A 22,012-nucleotide genomic window follows, 5' to 3' on the forward strand; every position below is an offset into this window, starting at 1 on the left:
TTCAAGGGGATATGGCACACCGCTGGCTGGATGACCATTTATCCCTTTCCCTGGCTGTTCTTGAGAAGATGGTGGTGAACTGCCGCCTTGAACCACTGCAGTTAGTATGCAGCTGCAGCAAGCAATTAGGAAGGCAAATAGAATGTTGCTGTTTCTTGCAAGTGGAGAAGCTTAGAAACAGGAAAGTCTTGGTATAACTGTACAGAGAATTAGTGTAGCTGCAGCTCAAATATTATTTAGAAGTATACATTAGAAGCAATTCAGAAAAGATTCACCAGGCTGATTCTTTGGATGAAGGATTGTGTTATGAGCAAAGGTTGAGTACAGTGGGCTTGTGGTTTAGAAGAACCATAACTGATCTTATTAAAATCTAAGATTTTAAGAGGATTTAACAAGTATTTGTTCAGAGGACGGGAGTGGTGCTGGAAAATTAGATTCCTGATGAAGTGCTTTTGCCTGAAATATTAATTTTCCTGCGCCTCGGATGCTGCCTGACCTGCTGTGTTTTTCCAGCACCACTCTAATCTAGACTCTGATTCCAGCATCTGCTGTCCTCACTTTTGCCATGTTCAGAGGATGTTTGCCCCGGGGGATCTAGAACTAAGGGACACAGTTTAAAACTATGGAGTCTCCCATTTAAGATGAGAGATGAGAAGGAATTTTGTCTCAGAAGCTCAATGGTCTTTGGGGTTTCTGGAGAGCAGTAGAGATTGGGATCGCTGAATATATTCAAGGTTAACATAAACAGATTTTTGACCTACAAAGGAGTCTAGCGTTATGGGAGGGAGCAGGTTTGGGCATGAGTTTGGATGGTACAGCTGGCCAGTTTGTGCTCCTATTTTCTAAACTATTCTCATCTGATGATGTTATTTTGAAGTTGAGGAGGGGAGATTTTTCTAATACTTCAATCCCTTGATATACATAATTGAAAACAGATTATCAAATTGATATCCCATTGCTGTTTGTGGGAACTCACTATGCTCAAATTAGTTGTTGGTGGGATTTCCTATATTATCATTAGACATAGGAGTGGAAGTAAGGCCATTCAGCCTGTCGAGTCCACTCCGCCAGTTATTCATGGCTGTTTGGTATTTCAACTCCACTTACCCGCGCTCTCCCCGTAGTCCTTAATAAGACCATAAAATATAGGAGTGGAAATAAGGCCATTCGGATGGAAGTAAGGCCACTATTACAATGGTGATGACACTTATTAAAAGAAAACTTTACTCATACTTAGCACCTTTCACAACCACAGGATGTTGCCATGTAAATGTCAAGTTCTATCTACTGTATCTTGTTGAGACAAGTAACTTAAACTACCAAACTACTGATAGTGAACTTTTGAACTTCTGTGCTAAAACATGATTTAATTAGAAATGTATTTGAATATAATATGATTAACTTCACTGGCTGATTTGGTGAATCAGTCTTGCATGTTGCATCTAATTCTGATTTGTGTTTAAACTTCCTTCAATCTTAGTTCAATAACTTTTAGTTCTTGGAATAAAAAACTAGATTAGCAATGGAAACCAACAGATTGCAAATCAGCAAATGTCTCCCTGGGGACATTTGCAGAGCACTGTGTTATTTAGGTTGATGATATATAATTTCAATAACACTGAAAACAAGTTATTTATGACAATAACCTATTTGACCAGTGGCAAAGAATGTATTCAAAGGGATCTGTATGAGTTTATCAGATGGGCTTAAGGAGTAGAAACTAAATGTTTTTGCAGAAAATATAACATGTTATTGTACGTAGTATACACAATAGTATAGAACATGACAAACATGAGCACTCATCAAATGATGTTAATAGTTCTTTAAAAGCCATAACACATTAGAATATTTAAATGAAATGTTGTAAGTTATTTGATGACAATTTAAGATGCTAACACTGGTTCAGGCTACCAACGCGTAGAATATTTTGTGCATTTTGCATTGAGAATGTGGTGTTGGAAAAGCACAGCAGGTCAGGCAGCATTCAAGGAGCAGGAGAATCAATGTTTTGGATGTAAGCCCTTCATTAGGATTCTCGATGAAGGGCTTATACCCGAAACGTCCTTTCTCCTGTTTGTCGGATGCTGTCTGACCCGCTGTGCTTTTCCAGCACCACAGGCTCGACTCTGAGATCCAGCATCTGCAGTCCTCACTCTCTTCTAATTGAGAGGGTTCAGAAAAGAATCAAATATCTTCTTTCTCCTTCTGCATGTTCCATTGTATTGGTTCCTATCACTGTTTGCTGATATTCTTAAGTGAACAAAGCTCTTTAAATTAGGAAATTCCATCTGTTTCCAATTACCCACCATTGGTACTTCTATCCTGTTGCTGGTAGGGCTCATGTGCATGTTATTCTCCTTCCCTGGGGCCCGGCAGAAAGTTCAATCCCAATCATATTCCCAGAGCCCCTGATTGGCTTCTCGGAGAGTTGCTGTGTTGTAGCCCAAACTTGCTAATTCCTGGTGTTGACATCTCAGGACAACTAGCCATTGCTGCTCAGAGAACAGCTTGTGTATACGGGCCAGGAGCACTGCAATGCTAGGGAGGCAAACTTCTAAAAGTTGAATTTAACTTGAATTTTCCAGAACCAGGGGTCATACAGGATGGGCCACTTTGGACCGAGGTGGGGAGAAATTTCTTCACTCAGGGAGTGATGAGCCTGAGGAATTTTCTGCCACAGAAAGCGCTTAAAACCAAGACATTGAATGTTTTCAGGAAGGAGTTAGATAGAGCTCTCAGGGTTAAAGGGTTTAGGGAGAAAGTGGGAACAAGGAATTGAGTAGAAAGATCAGTCATGATCATGTTGAATCGCAGAGCAGGCTAAAATGGCCGACATATGCTCTTATTCCTTCTGAGTCTGTGATCTCAGTTGGCTGAACCATTGTCTTGAGAGCCTGTCTATGCATACTTTCAAAACCGAGTAGTTCAGAGAATCTCAACAAAGCAAGACCACTTCTGGAAAAGTTGAGAGGTGAGAATGCAAACATGATTCAAATGCAAGGACTGATGGAGCAAGGCAAGGGCTGGGTAATAAAACAAAGGAAGAAATAAAAGACAGCCTAGAGGAAATGTAAAAGGGCAATAGCAGAAACTCTTCGCAGATGCGGAGGCTAAATGGAGGCAGTAGTTATGGTTCACAATCATTGCACTTGAAGCTGTGTCTGGAAGGCTGTGAAGTGCCTACTTGAGAGACAAGGAGGTGTTTCCCGAGTGCCCCTTGATCTTCAGTATAAGATTGGGGACAGAGATCACAGCATCAAAGTGCAAGTGAGTCAGAATTGGAATGACAAGTAAGTGAAGAGTCAGCATCATCTCCACTGACTGGAGGTGCTCAGCAACACAATCATCCAAACTTCCTTTAGTTTCCCCAGTGGAGTTATGACTGTATCATGAACAGCAAATGCAGTTTTATGAAATAAAAGAACAAATGCTGGAAATCTGAAACAAAAACAGAACTTGCTGGAGAAACTCAGCAGAAACATTGACTCTGTTTTTCTCTCCACAGATGCTAGCAGATCTACTGGGAAACTCAGCAGAGAAACTCTATGGGGAAACTCAGCAGAAACATTGATTCTGTTTCTCTCCCCACAGATACTGGCAGACCTACTGAGTTTCTCTAGCAATTTGTTTTTGTTACTGTATACTGTCTTGAAAGTGTAAGCAAGTCATGATTTATCTGGAAGCTGTGTTTAGGGTTTTGGATGGTGAGGCATGAGCATAAGTATTGCATCTCCAGGGCTGGTGCCATGGAAACGGGATGTTGGGGATTACTGAGAAATGGATCAAGATTATGGAAAGTGTAATCCTTTTGGAATGCTGAAATGCGAAAAGAGGGACAGATATTTTGTGATGGTGTTGCAGTAAAATTGATGGAAATGGTGCTGATAATTTATTGAATGTGAAGGCTGTGGCGGGGAAAGAAGATGAAAAGATAAAACAATTTCTGTTCAAGGAGGAAGAGGAAATGGGTTGGATGAGCTTCTGGGACCTGTCTCCCCCGGTTAAGGGGGAATCCTAAAGATAAAAGACAGCAGGTTGGAAACACTGGCAGGGAAGGTGGTCTCATTACAATAGATGTACGGAAAAGAAGGAACTGGAAGAATGGAATCTTTTGAGAAAGGGTGGAGGTGTGATCAAGGTAACTATGGGAGTTGGTGGTATCTTGCTGGATAAAATCTGCATCTCCTGATGTTAGCAAGTGACTTCTTGGGCAAAGCGATCCGAGATTATCAGGGGTAGGTGTGAAAGTGGAGCACAAAACACAAACTGATCAGCCATGATCCTATTGAATGGCCGAGCAAACTCAAGGGGCTGAATGGTCCACTCCTGCTCTTAGTTGTGATCTTTGTTTACTTCATTTATAGTGTACAACAAGTTCTTATCCTTCAGAGGAACACTCTATTATGGAACCCTTTCTATATAAAGCTGTATACCATTTGCTCCAAGTGTCAGTGTTAGGTCACCTTTAACCTCTTTAAAATAGAATTGCGACAGGGGTTTGCAAGGAGATATATTGATTGTCAACTAGTTCAGGGAAAATTATCCTATGCTCCTGGACTGTTGGTCGATCCTGTGTTTTGTAACTTGAATAGTATCGATTCTAAGATTAGAGTGGAAATCGCACAATACTTTATTAGCAATTGAAGATAAATTCAGATGATGTTCCTTTGCCTTTGCTTTTAATAAAAAAAACTAGATCATTAGGATTTAGCTTGATAGGTTTCAAGGATGGAAAGACATTTTAAATTCATCATGGCAGAAGTCTCCCTGTGATTGGTCACTGGCCTTTGAAGGTTAAGTTGGTTGCGTGTCTCTTCTGTAACTGGCTGGTTCTTAAACTCTAGCTGATGCCCATGATTTGATACAACAAAGAAATATCATTGCTCTAAGTCTGCAACTAAAACAAAAATTGCTGAAGAAACTCTGTAAGTCCGGCACCATTTGTGGAGAGAAAGCCGCGTAAATATTTCTAATTCAGTGACTCTTCTTCACCCAACAATAATCAGTTGTGATGAAGGGTCACTGGGCTTGAAGTGCTAACTCTGCTTTCTCTCCACAGGTGCTGTCAGACCTACAGAGTTTCTGCAGCACTTTGTGATTTTTGATCCAGGTTTTGATTTTTCTCTTTGTAATGTTAACTTTATTTTAAACTGGTTTGCATTTAGTTATTCAGAGTAATGTTAGACCCTCTCCACCCCACACCAACCCCATGCCCAAACATCAAAAGTTGGGAGTCGTGAGTGACAAAAATGATAGCTTGCACCCAGCAAGGGGTAGCCACTGCTGCCTATAACGTTTGAGTCACTGGATAGCCACTTAGTCTGGTCGGACCACAGGGAGGGGGTGGGGGTGGGGTGGGGGGTGGGGGGTGGGGTTGAGGGGGACAGAAAATGTTTGACCTGTGCTGAAACAAAGTGGTAAACTGTCTGCTTTTACAACCCTGCAGCCCTATCTATTTCACTGTTTAGTGAGGTCATTCTCACAGCCTGCCTGATAATGCCTCCTTTTGCATTTCAACAATAGCAATCAATATCATTGCTCCTTCGAGTTATGCTTAAAATCAGTGTAAGTGCATCTTTTATATAATGGGCCTATTACAATTTAAAGATGATTGCAGTGAATTCATAAAGCTTAAAGAAATTCTATACTGTTTGTTTACTCATGAACCAATTTTCCTTCCAGAATGAATTACAGCTTTGCAGTGTCCTAATTAGCTCAATGAGAGGGTTGACCCTCTCTTCAAACATTTTGCAGCTTTCTAATCAAACGCTGGAATAAAGCAGCTCATTCTTTATAATGCTTTCAGTTATCCTGCCAAACTGTCAAAAACCTTCTGTAAACTGTCATTTACCCAGTGCCAGAGAGGCCTATGCACTCAGAACCAAGGCCCAACGCTTCAAGTTAGATGCTTCTTGAAGAGCACAAAGGAAAATCCACTTTCTTGAAATCTTTGATTAGAGTTTAATTTTTTTGATGCAGGGTTTAAAAAGAAACTGGGCGTTGGTTAGGAAAGGAAGGATAGGAAGTAAAGAGTGGTGCTGGGAGTGTTGCTGAAAAAAAGAGACCTTGGAGTGCAGGTTCATAGTTACTTGAAAGTGTAGTTGGAGGGAGACAGGGTGGTGAAGAAGGTGTTTGGCACGCTTTCCTTTATTGGTCAGAGTATTGGGTAAAGGAGTTGGGAGGTCATGTTGCGGCTGTACAGGACATTGATGAGGCCACTTTTGGAATATTGTGTGCAATTCTGGTCTCCCTGCTATAGGAAGGATGTTGTGAAATTTGAAAGGGTTCAGAAAAGATTTACAAGGATGTTGCCAGGGTTGGAGGATTTGAGCTATAGGGAGAGGCTGAATAGGCTGGGGCTGTTTTCCCTGGAGCGATGGAGGCTGAGCGGTGACCTTATGGATGTTGGCAAAATCATGAGGGGCATGGATAGGATAAATAGACAAGGTCTTTTCCCTGGGATGGGGGAGTTCATAACTAGCGGACATAGGTTTAAAGAGAGAGGGGAAAAATTTAAAAGGGACCTAAGGGGCAACTTTTTCAAGCAGAGTGGAGTGTGTAATGAATGAGTTGTCAAGGAAGTGGTGGAGGCTGGTACAATTAAAACATTTAAAAGGCATGTGGATGTGTATATGAATAGGAAGGGTTTAGAGGGATATGGGCCAAGTGCTGGCAAATGGAACTAGATTAATTTAGGATATCAGTCGACATGGATGCGTTCGATCAAAGGATCTGTTTCTGTGCTTTATGTGTCTATGAAACTATGATTGTATGACAGGATGTTGGGTGAATGAGGAACTTTGTGAAGGATTGTGTTTAAAGAAGAAATCATTGTAAAGGCTTAAAATAAATTCCACAAGCAAGAGACTGAATGATTGGAATGCAAGCTCCTGATTTTTGCAGCAACGTCTGATTAATACATCCATCTGGATGATTACTATTAGAACAAGTAATGAAAATCAGTCTTCCTCCATTGACTCAGTCTACTCTTCCTACTGTCTTGAGAAGGTAGCCAACATAATTAAAGACCCTCCCACCTGGTTATACTCTCTTCCACCCTCTTTCATCAGGGAGAAGATACAAAAGTTTGAAAACACGTACCGACTGATTCAAGAACAGCTTCTTCCCTGCTGGTATCAGACTTTGAAAGGACCTCTCATTTTTCTCTGCGCCTTCTCTGTAGCACTATATTTTGCATTCTCTTCTATTACCCCTGATGCACGAATGTAAGATATAATTTGTCTGGATAGTATTCAAAACAATACTTTTCACTTTCTCTTGGTACGTGTGACAATAATAAATCAAATTGACTCAATGATTTCCGTTTGGACTTCAAAGCTCACACTATAATCTTTTAAAATTGTTTATATGATACATAGCTTCCATGCCATAATTCTTACTTTGAATTTTAAAAGAAGTCTAGAAAATAAAGTTTATTTTGAGAAAGGATGCACACTCACGTAGCATCTTTCACAATCTCATTACCTCTCCAGGTGCTTTATGCTCATTTAAAACAGCGTTTAAAGTGTTGTTACTTGCTGTAATGTAAGAAACGCAGCAATTCATTTGGGTACAAGAAGTTCCCTGAAGCAATATTGTGAAAATGATGATTGGTTTTAGTCAAATTGGTTGAGGGATATGTTTAAGCCTGCGCATCTGGGGAGAATACTTCTGCTCTTTTTATTGTGACATTGTGCTGTAGGACCTTTATCATCCACTTGAGAGGCCAGGGAATTATATTCATTTAATATCTCATCTGAAATCCAAAAGATTTAAATCACTAACCGTTGGGGCTAGATTTCCACTTAGCATTTGCTGCAGATTTTGTTGTATGCCTGTCTGTGTAAAACACTAACTTTGTTTAATTAATTCATGGGGTGTGGGCACCACTGACTAGGTGAGCATTTATTGCCCGAAGGACAGTTAAAAACAACCGCATTGACGTGGGTATGGAGGCACATGTGGGTGAGACCAGGTAAAGATTTCTTTCCCTAAAGGACATTAGTGAACCAGATGGGTTTTTCCCACAATTGACATTCATTACATGTTACCATTCTAGGAAAGACTTTTCAAATTTTATCATGTCCCAATGTGGGATTCGAGCCCACATCTCATGGTCAATGCATGGAAGTTCTGGATTCACAGTCCAGTCACATTACCATGCCACCACCTTTCTAAGGTTCCCTGCTGTCTACCTGTCTTTCCTCCTTTTAAGGTGCTTTTTGAAACCTTTATAACTCCATATGAACCTTTTGTCATGATCGCTGTAAATATGGATGAGCAATTTTCAGCTTCCATCATCTGATTTCTATACCTGGGACTAAAATAGGTTTTAAAAAAAAGGATAAACACTGACTTAAGGCTGCAGTGGTCACTTGACCACAAATTTCATGAAAACGTAAATAAACACGGTGTCTGAACTGAAGTTTATATGTCATCAAAATTACTCAAAACAGTCAGTCAGATCTGTATCTCCTGTTTAATTTACATATTTCTGAAAGTTCATATTCTGGAGATAAAAATCACCACCTTAAGATTATTGAACTGGGTTTTAAAAAACTGGGAGCCATACACTGGAATGCACAATTGAATTATATTTCTGACAGCTGTCCTTGGGAAGAGGAAAGAGAAGAATGATGGATTCTGAACAGTATGACCAAATTGCTTGCTCTCTGGCTCTCAGCCTCTCAGAAAAACAAATCAGAATGTTGATAGTGTGGAATTCAGTAATAATTTTACCACTGACCATTTAAGTGCAATAATGAGACTCTCTTTTGTTGGAGATGTTCATTGCCTGGCAGTTGTGTGGCATGAACATCATTTGCCACTTGTCAGCTAAACCTAGATATTGTTGCATCTGAACAGTCATGAATGGCGCTGGACATTGTGAAATCATTGATGAACATCCCTGCTTCTGACCGTATGGAAAGATTGATGAAGCAGCTGAAAATGGTCTGAGAGGACACTGCTCTGAGAAACTCCTGCAGCGATGTCCTGGGCTGACATGACTGACCTCCAATAACCCCAACTGTCTTCCTTTCTTCCAGGGTATGACTCCAACCAGTGGTGGAATTTTCCCTGATTCCCATTGACTCCAACTTTTCTAGGGCTGTTTGATGCCACAATCAGTCAAGGGCAGTAATTCACACCCCTGGAATTCGGCTCTTTAACTCATGTTTGAATTAAGGCTGGAATGGTTTCAGGCACTAAGGTACTCAAAGCTGCAGTCTGCTTTACCACCACAAATGTAGATTAAATTTGTATCTGTGGCTGTCACAGTCCTCATCTTCATAACTGGATATTGTAGGCATCAAATTCTGGTTTAAAAAGAATAATGCATTATTCATGCCAACGTTACTATCGATGTATTTGCTTTTAATTCTGAATGAAGTTGACATTGATTGTTATTTTACTAATGCATCATATGCATGAAAATTCTCTTCCACAAAAACAGTGATCTCTAAGATCAAAGTGACATTTTATTAATGCAGTTTCCGTTCCACATAACCTGCAGCACGTACAATATATATGTGTGTAAGGTTGGTCTCATGTAAGTCAATGTAATGTTTAAAATGTAATCTTGCTAAAATCAACCTTAGTCTTTCTGGCATCAAAACCTTTTAGCTGCCCTGTTCTGCTTCCCCATACATAGCCTGGTTTCATTGAAAGAGGGTGTCAGGTATCCGATAAAGTAAATGCAAAGTACTGCAGTTGCGAGAAAGCTGAAACAAATGAAGAAAGTGCTGGAGATACACAGCCAAACCTGGCTGCATCTCTGGAGAGAAAAACCTGGAAAGACCTAGTGAAAATGATCATCTCCATAGATGCATTGCTGACATTGCCTTTGAAGAGTCCAATATCACTTTTTGATGAGATACAACCATGATCAAGCAATCTACTGCTCTCGCTCTGTTGAACTGGGACTCAGAACTATCTAGCACAACCTGATTGACAGTAGACTGATCATAAGAAACATAAAGGGAAGTGATGGCTTAGTGGCATTATTGCTGGACAGTTAATCCCAAAACATCGACTCACCTGCTCCTCAGATACTGCCTGACCTGCTGTGCTTTTCCAGCACCACTCTAATCGAGACTCTGGTTTCCAGCATCTGCAGTTCTCACTTTTGCCTAGTCATGAATACATGACTCCAAACCCAGAACAATGTGGTTGAGTCTCATCTACCCAATGGGCAAAAATGCTGGCCTGGCCAGCGATGCCCCCATCCTGTAACTGAATAAAGGAAGTACATTCGGCTTGCTCTACCATCCAACAAGATAAAGGCTGATCTGCCTCTCTTGTGCCAGCTCAGCATAGCCTGCAACTCCCCGATATTTCACAAACCAATCGATGTCTTTTTTGAATGCTCTCAGTGATCCAGCCTCCACAATTCTCTCAGGTAGAGAATTCCAGATGTTCTCTATCCTCTGGGAGAGTAGTTCTTTGCACCTTAATTGTAATTGCAAGGAATTCAGGGTGTACACAGTTGTGTGATAGCAACCCACCAGGGACAGCTGATCATTCAGTGGTATGAGACTGCGTGCAGCCCAAATCAAATACACCCTTAAACCCTTGGAAAATATTGCTTATTTAAAAGGTGACTATTGCTGAAAAAGAATTTGACTTTTACGTGAGTCTGCATGGTAGGTTTCTGAAACAAGACATCAATGTTGATGCTATCTTGATTTATTATATTTCAAAAATACAATTTCAACAGTTCACAGTACACTTGAAAATTTTGTAATTCTACAGAGATTAATCTTAGTTCTCTAATAATCTAAAAAGCTTCATGAACAAAAAAGGTGCAACAGTTGTGTTTTTGGTGACAAACTTGACAACCATTCCACAAATAGCAAGCAGATTAATCGCTGCTTCATATATTTTACTGAGTTGGCTCAGGGTGCAATGCTGCATAGGCTATCAAGAAATCTCTTTGCTCTTTTTAAAAAATTATACCATGGCACCTCCAAAGGCCACTCAGCCACAGACCCAGGCCCAGGTCCAGACAACAACTGTTTAATGTTTCATCTGATAGACAATGTTTCCAATTGCACAGTATGAGAGTGAAAGTATTTGCCCTCAATGACATTTGCCAAATCCTACAGAGGAACTTGAGCCTCCAACCAGACAATGTAATTCAATTAAAGCTTAAATCAAGAGACAGACTGAGCTGTTCAATTGGGGATTACAGACACCATCTCAATGTGATTAAGGATGTTGCCATTTGTGTCATCTCGTAAGGATTTGGCAGTGACTGGCTTTCCAGTGTGTTTCGATTCGTTCCTCATGATCTCTGCTCTCGTCCCTCTCCAACATGTCAGGATATCCTTTCTAAAGGACGGTGTGTAAAACCCATAGATAATCGGATCCAAGCAGGTATGCAGCAAGGCAATTAAGAACAGTATGTGACTGACATATTCTGGCACATTCTTCAGTACGTTTGGATTGAACCAATACCACAGTCCGAGGAGATAATATGGGGTCCAGCAGACGATGAAGGACACAACAATGATGATGGTCATTTTGAGAGTTTTCATTCGTGCTTTCAATATGTAATCATTCTGTGTTCTTGCTGCAAAATAAATTTGACTGTAAGTGCATGATCCCGAGAAACTGATACCAGTTGAAATGAGATTGCAGCAGCTGTATGCACACAGTAATTACAATGGAAACCTGCTGGCTACTGATTTCTTGGGTAATTACTGTATTGGGCCTTCACTAGTTTCTTTGGATGGGGGACAATTTATGAAGAGTGTGCCAATAACAGCCCCATGGATTTCTGAGGCAGGCAAAGCTTTCACCTGAAGCACAGCTTCAGAAATTCTGGACTTATATGCTGTTTGGTACCAGTGCCAACTGTAACACTGATCTGCATGGTTTTGTATGTGCTTATTGAAGGCATGTTTTTCTCGTTGATGCTTGGTCCCTGACAGTCAATTCCTAAAAAAAAAGATGGTGTCTCCTCCCATCCCCATTACATTAGAGTAAAATAATGGCACTTCAAGGGAATTCCTGAACCCAGTACTTTGGCCACTGGCTGTTACCATATTCCTGACTTATGTTTGTCAGCAGAACATAGAGATATTTAAATGGGTTTACTATACAATGGTTGGTGAGAGCAATTCAGTGAGCTTAATGGTCCTTAACCAGAGCAGTATTTCCTGCCCCATAGCAAAGAAAATACAGCTTCAGACAAAGAGATAAACAGCATACAATAGGAAAAGGATGACTAGCATTTCTACAGCTTCTTCCACAAGGTCAGGATGTCCCACAGCCCATTACATTCAGTGAAGTTCTTATATATGTATAGTCACTGTTTCAAAGCAGCAGTCAAAGTTGCTCAGCAGCAGCTCCCACTAATAGCAACACAACAATGTTTTTTTTTATGACAACAGGACTGCAGATGCTGAAGATCTGGAACAAACAAGATCACACATTGCTGCAGAAACACAGCAGGTCTGACTCTGTTCAGAAGAACGGTCATTGAACTCAAAATATTAACTCCATTGATGCTGCCAGACATGCTGAGCCCGTGTAGCAATTGCTGCACTTGCTTGTCTGAGTTTTTATTTTCTGATTTTGATTGAGGAATAAGCACTAGTTAGACCAGCAGGGACATTTCTGCTCTTGTTTTAAAGCATCCATCAATCTTTGAGGGGGGCCTTAGATTAAGACTGCAGGAGAATGGAAGCACCTTCTGGACTACCAACCTTGAAATTGTCCCCCATCCAACATTCATAGAATCCCTACAGTGTGGAAACAGGCCATTCGGCCCATTGAGTCCACACTGCTCCTCTGAAGAGCATCCCACCCAAACCCTACTACCCCCCCCCCACCACCACCTTATCCCTGTAACTCCACATTTCCCATGGCTAATCCACCTAATCTGCACATCTTTGGATGTTATCACTAGGATTAGATTCCCTACGGCGTGGAAACAAGCCCTTCGGCCCAAGAAGTCCACACCGACCCTCCGAAGACCAACCCACCCAGACCCATTCCCGTACATTTACCCCTTCAACTAACACTACGGGCAATTTAGCATGGCCAATTCACCTAACCTGCACATTCTTGGACTGTGGGAGGAAATGAGTACCTGGAGGAAACCCACACAGACACGGGGAGAATGTGCAAACTCCACACAGTCAGTTGCCTGAGGCGGGAATTGAACCTGGTCTCTGGCGCTGTGAGGCAGCAGTGCTAAGCACCGAGCCGCCCCCACAATATGGAAGACATTTGTAAAGGAGGTGGAAGTTGCAAAACAGCGGAACACATAATTAAACCTCACCTCTATTTCCTTTCACCTGTTTACTTATTTCCCACAGAATCCTGCTGTAACAGATCACCATGGCAGTGAGCGGCGTGACGTACAGGGTGATGAAGGTGAACATGTTGTAGAAGGTTTCATGCCAGGGCTCAGTGAAACTCCCATATGTCACACACTGGGTGAAGTTCATGCCATTCACATTCTGCACCTGAAAAATGAAGAGCTGAGAAATGGGAGGGAATGTTATTCTTTGTGGACGTTGCTCTTGATATTAAAATAGTGCCTGTGCAGAGTGGCTGTTGTTTCGCAACTGATGTCAGAGTGTATATTGTGGGTATGACTGTAGTGTGTCAAAGGATGAGTATGTGCAGACCCGCTGTTGCTTAGCAAGTGATATCAGAGTGTATAATGTGGGAATGTGGAGTGTGTCAAAGGGTGACCATGCAGCCTGAGTATTGATGTGAAAATCATCCCACTGTACACTGCAGTAATAGCATACCTGTGGAGCGGCCAGGAACATGCTTGTGATCCATGCCATGGAAAGCATTAACTTGTTCCTGTGACTGGCGCGGATAAAACTGAATGGGTTCAAGACAGCCGAATGACGATCCATACTGATGACCACTAGGACAAGTGCAGAGGCGTACATGGCAAATAGCTTCAGGAAGTTCAGGGCCTTGCATGCCATGTTACCTGCATACCACTGAACGGTTATATTCCACACTGCATCTAGTGGCATTACCAAAACAGTCACCATTAGGTCAGCAACAGTGAGGCTCAAGATCAGGTTCCTGATGTGTGAATTCCTCCTCTTTTTGATGACGTTGAGCAGAACAGCTGTGTTGCTGAACATGGACACAGTGAAGAAACAGAAAGTCACGATTACACGGACTTTAGCTGCCGCGGTGAATGCTGGTACAATCCAAAGCTCTGGAGGAGTGGGCCTCACGTCGGAGACATCAAACTCTAAAAGATGAATTCTTCCTGACTGATTCCGAGAAGGTAATGGATCCATCAGTGTCTGAAGGAGCAAGCGATACCAGAAGAGGCGTGTTACTGGTGTGTTTTCACCTTCCGTGCACCTACACTTTGTAGGCGTGTGCATGGCACACTTTGCACCATGATGGCTGCAGAGGAAAGGTTATCCTGTGGTTAAACAAAGCTTACATTTTTTGTTTTTATTTCAGATTTCCAGGGGACTCAGCATTTTGCTTCCATTCAAAACTAATGTTAATGACCCCTTGCTTCAGTCATGTTGGGGCTGATTTAATGATTGTGCACTTTTAGGACACAGCTTTGTGTGATGAGGCACATGAAAGATATTTGTCTGCAGAGGTCAACTGATCTTTTATTCGGAAATCACGCAACACCAGGTTACAGTCCAACAGGTTTACTTAAAATCACAAGCTTTTGGATTGCTGCTCCTTTGTCAGGTGACCTGAAAGCTTATGATTTTAAATAAACCAGTATGTTACATCCTTTCAATGTTTTGACTTTTCAAAGGTGGACAGAAAATAGATAAAAAAGATGACCATCCAAGGTAAGGGTGACATCTCTTTATCAAAGGAACATTCTAGACTGATGTGATGAGACAATGTCTTTTTCTAAAAGCAATCGAAAGGAATTGGTCATTCAGAAACAAACACAATGACTTCTCAAATCTTCAGCAATTTCAACCCACAGCACAGGATGTGTAATAAATATGGTTACCCACTTTATTTGAGCTTGTAGCAGGTCACACGATGAGACAGACATGCTTTTCATCCAGTTCCAAAATCTGCAAAAACCTGCTGTGTGGACTGAGTTACCCACCAGGAAGTCAGAAAATTAGCTACAAAGCTGTTCAATGTCTTGAAACTGGGAGATCTCCTCAGGGAGAAAAACTCCTCCGAACCTGTTTGACCTTCAACTTCACCTGAGAACTAATTGCTGAGAAAATTGAAATTGAAAGAGCTCGCAGCTTGCTGAGAATCTTTCGCTTTACAAAACACACACTTCAAATTTAAAGCATCAACTACATCCAGCGAACTAGGCCTGCCCCTTGTGCAAAGCACAGTCCATAAACCGATGATTGAATTAAAATAACTTGTAACAGATTACTGCTCTTACCCATAGCCAGTCTTTGTGCATGTGCCTGCGATTGTGTGGGCAACATTGTATGAAGTTATGGTAAGTGAGTGAGAATAGATAATCTTCATTTTAAAACTAATAAAAGCTTGGTCCTGGATTATTTAATTTTGACACATACATCCTGAGGACAAAAAAAAACACTTATACTTCATACATATAAAGCACATTTCTCACAAACACTAAAGGAAACTTACAGATTTTGTGCATGAATCTTGACAGTAGTGTAATCGAAGTCAGTTCTTTACCTGTCAACCTTTAAAGTGTTAGGACATTGTTTTGAGAAGACTCACCTACGATTCAGCTTTTTTTTTAAGTTTGCACAGCCAAATCATCCCCACTGACATGACAGTCGCACCTAAATAGTCCTTTCTGTTCAGTCTTTTTGCTCCTGATTATAGCAGACTTGTGATTTAAAACCTGTGCTTTAGATGTTATATTTATATGATAAATTTTACTTATTTCACATAGTGTCAGTGGAATTTAAATTAGCAGCATTAACACATGCACAAAGATTAAACATCTAAACTAAAATGAGCAACTACTGTATTTCTCAACTTGTTATTTTACTAAGTATAATAATTTCAAGTAGTCCTGTGGTCTTTTTCACAATGTGTCGCTTTGGTAACTCATCTGATGTTTTCAGCATTAAAATGGTTAAAACTACAGTGTTTGACTTTGGACTGGCGGCTATGTTACAGTGTGACAGTTATTCTTCATGCCAGTTTAACCAATTAATGGCACGTTAAAAATCTCACTGACATCATCTGTTGGCTGGTTGCTGATTGTTAACTTTTTCATTGTTGCAATAGCTAATGGCACTGAGGGCTTCAAGATTATATATTATCACATCAGAAATTGAATTTGTGAAACTAAGATATTGTAACACATTGAATATAATCTGATTCATGTGTGTCAGCACCTCCAGATCTTTACCCTCACTTTGGCTTAAAATTGTGTTTGCTTAGTGAGCTGTATCAGTTCAAATGCTTCAAATGAGGTTTTATACGATTGTGTCCAAACTGATCATCCAAGAGCAGCCCACCCAGGCACACTCCATTCCTGTAACCCTGCATTTCCCATGGTTAACCCACCTAGCCTGTGTATTCATGGACACCATGGGCAATTTAGCATAGCCAATCCACCTAACCTGCATGTTTTTGGATTGTGGGAGGAAATCTGAGCACCTGGAGGAAACCCAGGCAGACATGGGGAGAATATGCAAACTCCACACACAGTCACCTGAGGCTGAAATTGAACCCAGGTCCCTGTTGCTGTGAGGCAGTAGTGCTAGCCACTGAGCCCCTATGCCACCTTTGAAGTTAGAAACAATTCACTAAATTAATAAATAATTCATAATTGTCTTCAATCTATTGAAACTTGAATCATATATTTTCAATTCCTTTTCACTCACTAATCTAAACCCGTAGTTGAGTTTAATCACTATAACGAGCAATTTTTAATAGTATAATTTTGGTGGAAAAAAAATGGCTGACAGAAAGTTTTCCTTCTAACTCAATATTTATCACCTAGTGTCAAGCTGGGAAATAATTGATTTCCGTTGATTGTGCTATGATGATCATACTTGGAGTCATCTTCACAGCATTAATTCCGTCTACACTGACTATCTTACCTTGATAATGATTACATTCTGCTGGTTACATTCACTATAAATGAGGGTGATCAACAATCAATTGTTTACTAAGGCAGAGATTCCAGTTATCCTAAATAAACCATATGCATTTCTTTCTGTTTCTATATCTTTCCAAGAGGATTAGACAAACTTATAACACAAGTCATTTTATTAGATTATTACAAACATTAGTTACAGTATTAGTTATTATCAAAATTGTTAAACTTGAAATGCACATTACAGAAGCTACTTTATTAAAATTCTCACAGCTAGTAACTAAATTGCTAAATGATTACCACAATGAATTGTTATAAAATAAGTTAGTTATAATTATTGAGATGAGATGCTTTTTCATTGTATTACATTACAGTGTTCTATTATCACATTGTCAAGTTATATTCCTGATACTGTTGGAATTATCACAGTTGAAAATTACATGACTAGATGATCATTAGAATGGATACGTACATCATTAGATCATCACCATGCTCAATTGTAGTATTAGATCACAATGCAAATTGGAATACAAGTATACTTACAATTAGCAGAGTGAATCCTTTGTTAGATTTCAGTTACCTAAACTTTTCCCTGGTTTCCCATCTCAGTCATGACTTAATCGTTATTTCAAAATATATGGCTAAGAATGAAAGATTCAGCGTCTCCGATATATATGCCAGCCACACAGACCCTAGGCCAGAGATTCTAATGGAAGATGTTTTGATCAGTTAAAGCAAGCACTTAAAAAGTCTTTCAGTGCCACAGTGTGCTGACAATTGAACCTGGCTCCTCCCTGTTCCATAGGCAAGCTGTTGCTATGGATAAGTTAACGTGTGAAAAGCTGTGGGAACATTTCTGATGTTTGACATCAAAGTTCTGCAGCTTTTTAAAAAAATGTGCTCTTTGGATGTTTATTATTTTGTAAGTTATGTCTGTCGCTGTTTTAATCCCAAAGCACATTTTCTATGTTTGCCTCTTCTAACCTGCAATAATAATGCAAAGAGTGGAATATAGATGAACTGAGAAGGTAAAATGGGCAAGTGCACAAGCAGGATTGACGTAAAGTGCTTGAAGCCACAAGAGGCTGCAGCAAGATGCTGATAGATATTGGTGAATCAGTCAGATAATTGCGAGCATTCATTTCTTCCAGCAGCAAGTATCTTGGGACAAATCCTGAATGCTTTTAAATTAATGAACACATTATAGATTTCATTCAGAATTTATTCAAATTTCATCTAATGTTATTTATGAAATTCAAAATAAATTCTGATCAAATGTTCGATATTATGCAGTCATATGGGGTTTGGAAACAGCTTAACTCAAAAACAATAATCTTCCGCACCAGTAGATTTGTAGTTGTAATCCAGAGACACCGACGAGTAATCCAGAGGATGAATTCAGATCCTGCTGTGGCAAATTGAGAATTTGAATTCAGTTCAATAAATATGAGACACATTTTAGTCTATACTTTGCAGTGACCATGAGCAGTAACCATGGCCCTGTTAGATTGTCAAAAGTCATTCCATAAGGCATCAATCTATCTTTCTTTCAGAAAGAAAACCTGGTGCTCTCACTTGATTAGACCAGTGATTCTCAACTGTTCTTTGGCCACCTCCCCCTCCCCCAACTCCCCCCCCACCCCCCCTTCCCCTGCTAGAGGAGCTCTTCTCAGGTTCCAGGGTCCCCCTTTCAAACAGGGATACAACACAGGCGGATTGACCGAAAATAATATATTATTGAACGCCAAGAAAACTTGAACATACCGACATACTGAACAAAACTTAAAAGAAGACTGAATGAAATTAAACATCAATCAGGCCTAATGCAATCCTTGAGCTTGGTGCTTTTCTGCACGTTTCCATAAAGTGGGGTCAACATCCCTCATGGTTTTGTGACCTGAGAATTATTTGGATGTGAAGTCCAAGGTAGCATTGGCTGTTGTGGAGCTCTGATCACCCCACCACCTTCCCACTCCACCCCCTCTCCCCCTCATACCCCACAAACCCATTCTAGGTCAACTCTCACCTCCACCCACCCTGCTGTCATAACTTCCCACAAAAGGTGGTGACAATGATCAAACCTTGATACGTAAGCACGATGTAATAAACTTTGGGAAGCACTGGTTTAGAGTATGTGTGACTTCAGAGGCCCAGCAACCTCATGGCTGACCTTCACCTACTCTCCAAAAAGGTCTGTTATGCCACACAATTTTCAATGCAGTTAGGCATATAATAAATGCTAACCTTAACTCAAGAATTAAATTAAAAATTGAAACCAGAACTTGAGTTGCATTATTATGGAGAGGGTAAATGGTGTGAACAAATAAACTGAGGATGGAAGAGCAGGGGCTCACGGTTTCTGGGAACTTGGGGGATCGTAAAGCAGTTAACACCAAAGGTTTTACCCCTTAATGTCTTTTTACGTTGGCCAAAAGAGGGTAGAATTTGATGTGAGTTTTGCTTCCAGCAGGGCATTTTGACCTGATTCAACAATGTCTATAATATCTATGGTAACAGAAGAAATTCAGATATAGATGATGTGGTATTGAAAGATCTAACAGATACTTAATACAGCCCACGATGATATCGAAATATATCTTTCACAGGCATATCCATGGCTAGGCTAGTATTAGGATCTTCAGTTACAAAGAACAGTAGGTGTTCATCAGCTCGTTTCAATTGACCGAACTGAGATCGTTATACCATCAGTATACCATTGATGCTTTTTTGCTCGATGCTTAATGATCCTTGATTTGATGGTGTGTACCATGTGTTCTTGCTAGATACTTTGAGTGTGGTCAGTGGGGTGACAATGTGATATGGGTGACTCCCCAATTAGTATATATGCTTTCAAGTGGTTTTCTATCTGTTCTGGTAAGTTGTATAATTTGAAAATAGCACTTTTCTTGTCACCGAAGGTTGTACTCATTGTTTTGCTAAGTTGTTGGAGTCATAGATATGTACAACTCAGAAACAGATCCTTCAGCCCAACTTGTCTATGCCAATCAGATATCCTAACCTAATCCAGTCGCATTTGCCAGCGCTTGGCCCATATCACTCTAAGCCCTTCCTATTCGTATACCCATCCAGATGCTTTTTAAATGTTGTAATTGTATCAGCCTCCACCACTTCTTCTGGCAGCTCACTCCATACATGAACCGCCCTTTGCGTGAAAAAGTGCCATTTTGGTCCCTTTTAAAGTTTTCCCCTCTCACATTAAACCTATGGCCTCTAGTCTAGACTGACTGACAATACCTCCTATGTTCGCATCCAAATCATCTATATGAATGATGAAAAGTAGTGGACCCAGCACCGATCCTTATGACACTCCATGGGTCACAGGCCTCCAGTCTGAAAAGCAACTCTCCACCACCACCCTCTGTCTTTTATTTTCGAGTTAATTCTGTATCCAAATGGCTAGTTCTCCGTGTATTCTACGCGATCTAACCAGTCTACCATGAGGAACCTCGTCGAACGCCTTACTGAATTCCATATAGATCACGTCCACTGCTCTGCCCTCATCAATCCTCTTCTTTGCTTCTTCAAAAACCTCAATCAAGTTCTTGAGACATGATTTCCCATGCACAAAGCCATGTTGACTATCCCTAATCAGTCCTTGCTTTTCCAAATACATGTAAATCCTGTCTCTCAGGATTCCCTCCATCAATTTCCCCACCACTGATGTCAGGCTCACTGGTCTATAGTTCCCTGGCTTGTCCTTACCGCCTTTCTTAAATAGTTACACCACGTTACCCAACCTCCAGTCTTCTCGCATCTCACCTGTGACTATCGATAATGCAAATATCTCACCGAGGGGTCCAGCAAACATTTCCCTGGCTTCCCATAGAGTTCTAGGGTACATCTGATCAGATCCCGGGGATTTATCCAATTTAATGCGTTTCAAGATATCCAACACCTTCTCCTCTGTAATATGACATTTTCAAGATGTCACCAGCCATTTCCCCACATTCTATATCTTCCATGTCCTTCCCCATAGTAAACGCTTATGCAAAATACTCATTTAGTATCTCCCCCATCTCCTGTCATTCCACATGTAGGCCGCCTTGCTGATCTTTGAGGGGCCCTATTCTCTTCCTAGTTCCCTTTTGTCCTTAATATATTTATAAGCTCCATTAGGATTCTCCTTAACTCTATTTGCCAAAGCTACCTCATGTCCCCTTTTTGGGGTTGGTGACGATTCACCGTGGCACATTCGCCGCTGCTGATTAGCCTCTGCCGGTTCGTCACCAGTGTTTCTCCACTGGAGTCATTTGACCTCCAGAGACTATTCGCCACCGGAAATATATATATATATGTGTTGATTGTTTTCCCACCCGCCTGTTCTTTCATGCTTCTCAGTCCTCTTTATTTATACAACAACATAGTACATATTGATAAAAACAAGGTGAAATAAATATGTTTTTATTGGTTTATACATAAAAATGAGTTACAAACACTTGTGGTGGTGAATCGTCCTCAGCGGCCAATAGGCGGTGGCAAAGCGTCCTTGGCAGTGAAAGGGCAGTGGTTAATCGGTAACAGCGAATGGTCCCATCCCGCCCTTTTTGCCCTCCTGATTTCCCTCTTAAATACACTCCTACTGTCTTTATACTCTTCAAAGGATTGATTTGATCTCTGCTGTTTACACCTGACATATGCTTCCTTCATTTTCTTAACCAAAACCTCAATTTCTCCAGTCATCCAGCATTCCCTACATCTACCAGCCTTTCCTTTCACCCTAACAGGAATATATTATCTCTGGACTCTCGGTATCTCATTTTTGAAGGCCTCCCATTTTCTAGCCATCCTTTTACCTGCGAACATCTGCCCCCAATCAACTTTTGAAAATTCTTGCCTAATACCTTTCTTGTCAAGATTTGCCTTGGAACCAACTTTTAGATCCAGTCTGTCCTTTTACATCACTATTTTAAAACTAGTAGAATTATGGTCGCTGTCCCCAAAGTGCTCCCCCACTGACACCTCAGTCAC

At 40.7% G+C, this 22,012-nt stretch overlaps 1 protein-coding gene across 1 annotated transcript; it reads right to left on the minus strand.

Annotated features, from left to right (window-relative positions):
- Positions 1-11,053: 11,053 nt before the first annotated feature.
- Positions 11,054-17,666, minus strand: LOC140469169 (gonadotropin-releasing hormone II receptor-like). The gene is made up of 4 exons (XM_072565479.1): positions 17,567-17,666; positions 13,767-14,288; positions 13,289-13,490; positions 11,054-11,572 (listed from the first exon to the last, which is right to left on the minus strand). The coding sequence occupies exons 2-4, from the start codon at positions 14,280-14,282 to the stop codon at positions 11,175-11,177; spliced, it is 1,116 nt and encodes a 371-aa protein (XP_072421580.1). The 5' UTR covers positions 14,283-14,288; positions 17,567-17,666; the 3' UTR covers positions 11,054-11,174.
- Between the last annotated feature and the right edge of the window lie 4,346 nt (positions 17,667-22,012).

This window comes from Chiloscyllium punctatum, chromosome 48 (assembly GCF_047496795.1).
Source record: "Chiloscyllium punctatum isolate Juve2018m chromosome 48, sChiPun1.3, whole genome shotgun sequence".
Taxonomy (NCBI): Eukaryota; Metazoa; Chordata; class Chondrichthyes; order Orectolobiformes; family Hemiscylliidae; genus Chiloscyllium; species Chiloscyllium punctatum.

Coding starts and splice junctions, on each gene's coding strand:
- LOC140469169 (XM_072565479.1), bottom strand. CDS start 14,282: ATGGATCCATTACCTTCTCGGAATCAGTCAGGAAGAATTCATCTTTTA. Junction 13,491..13,766: donor TGTTCCTGGCCGCTCCACAG/GTATGCTATTAC, acceptor CCCATTTCTCAG/CTCTTCATTTTTCAGGTGCA. Junction 11,573..13,288: donor ACAGGTGAAAGGAAATAGAG/GTGAGGTTTAAT, acceptor TTTATTTTGCAG/CAAGAACACAGAATGATTAC.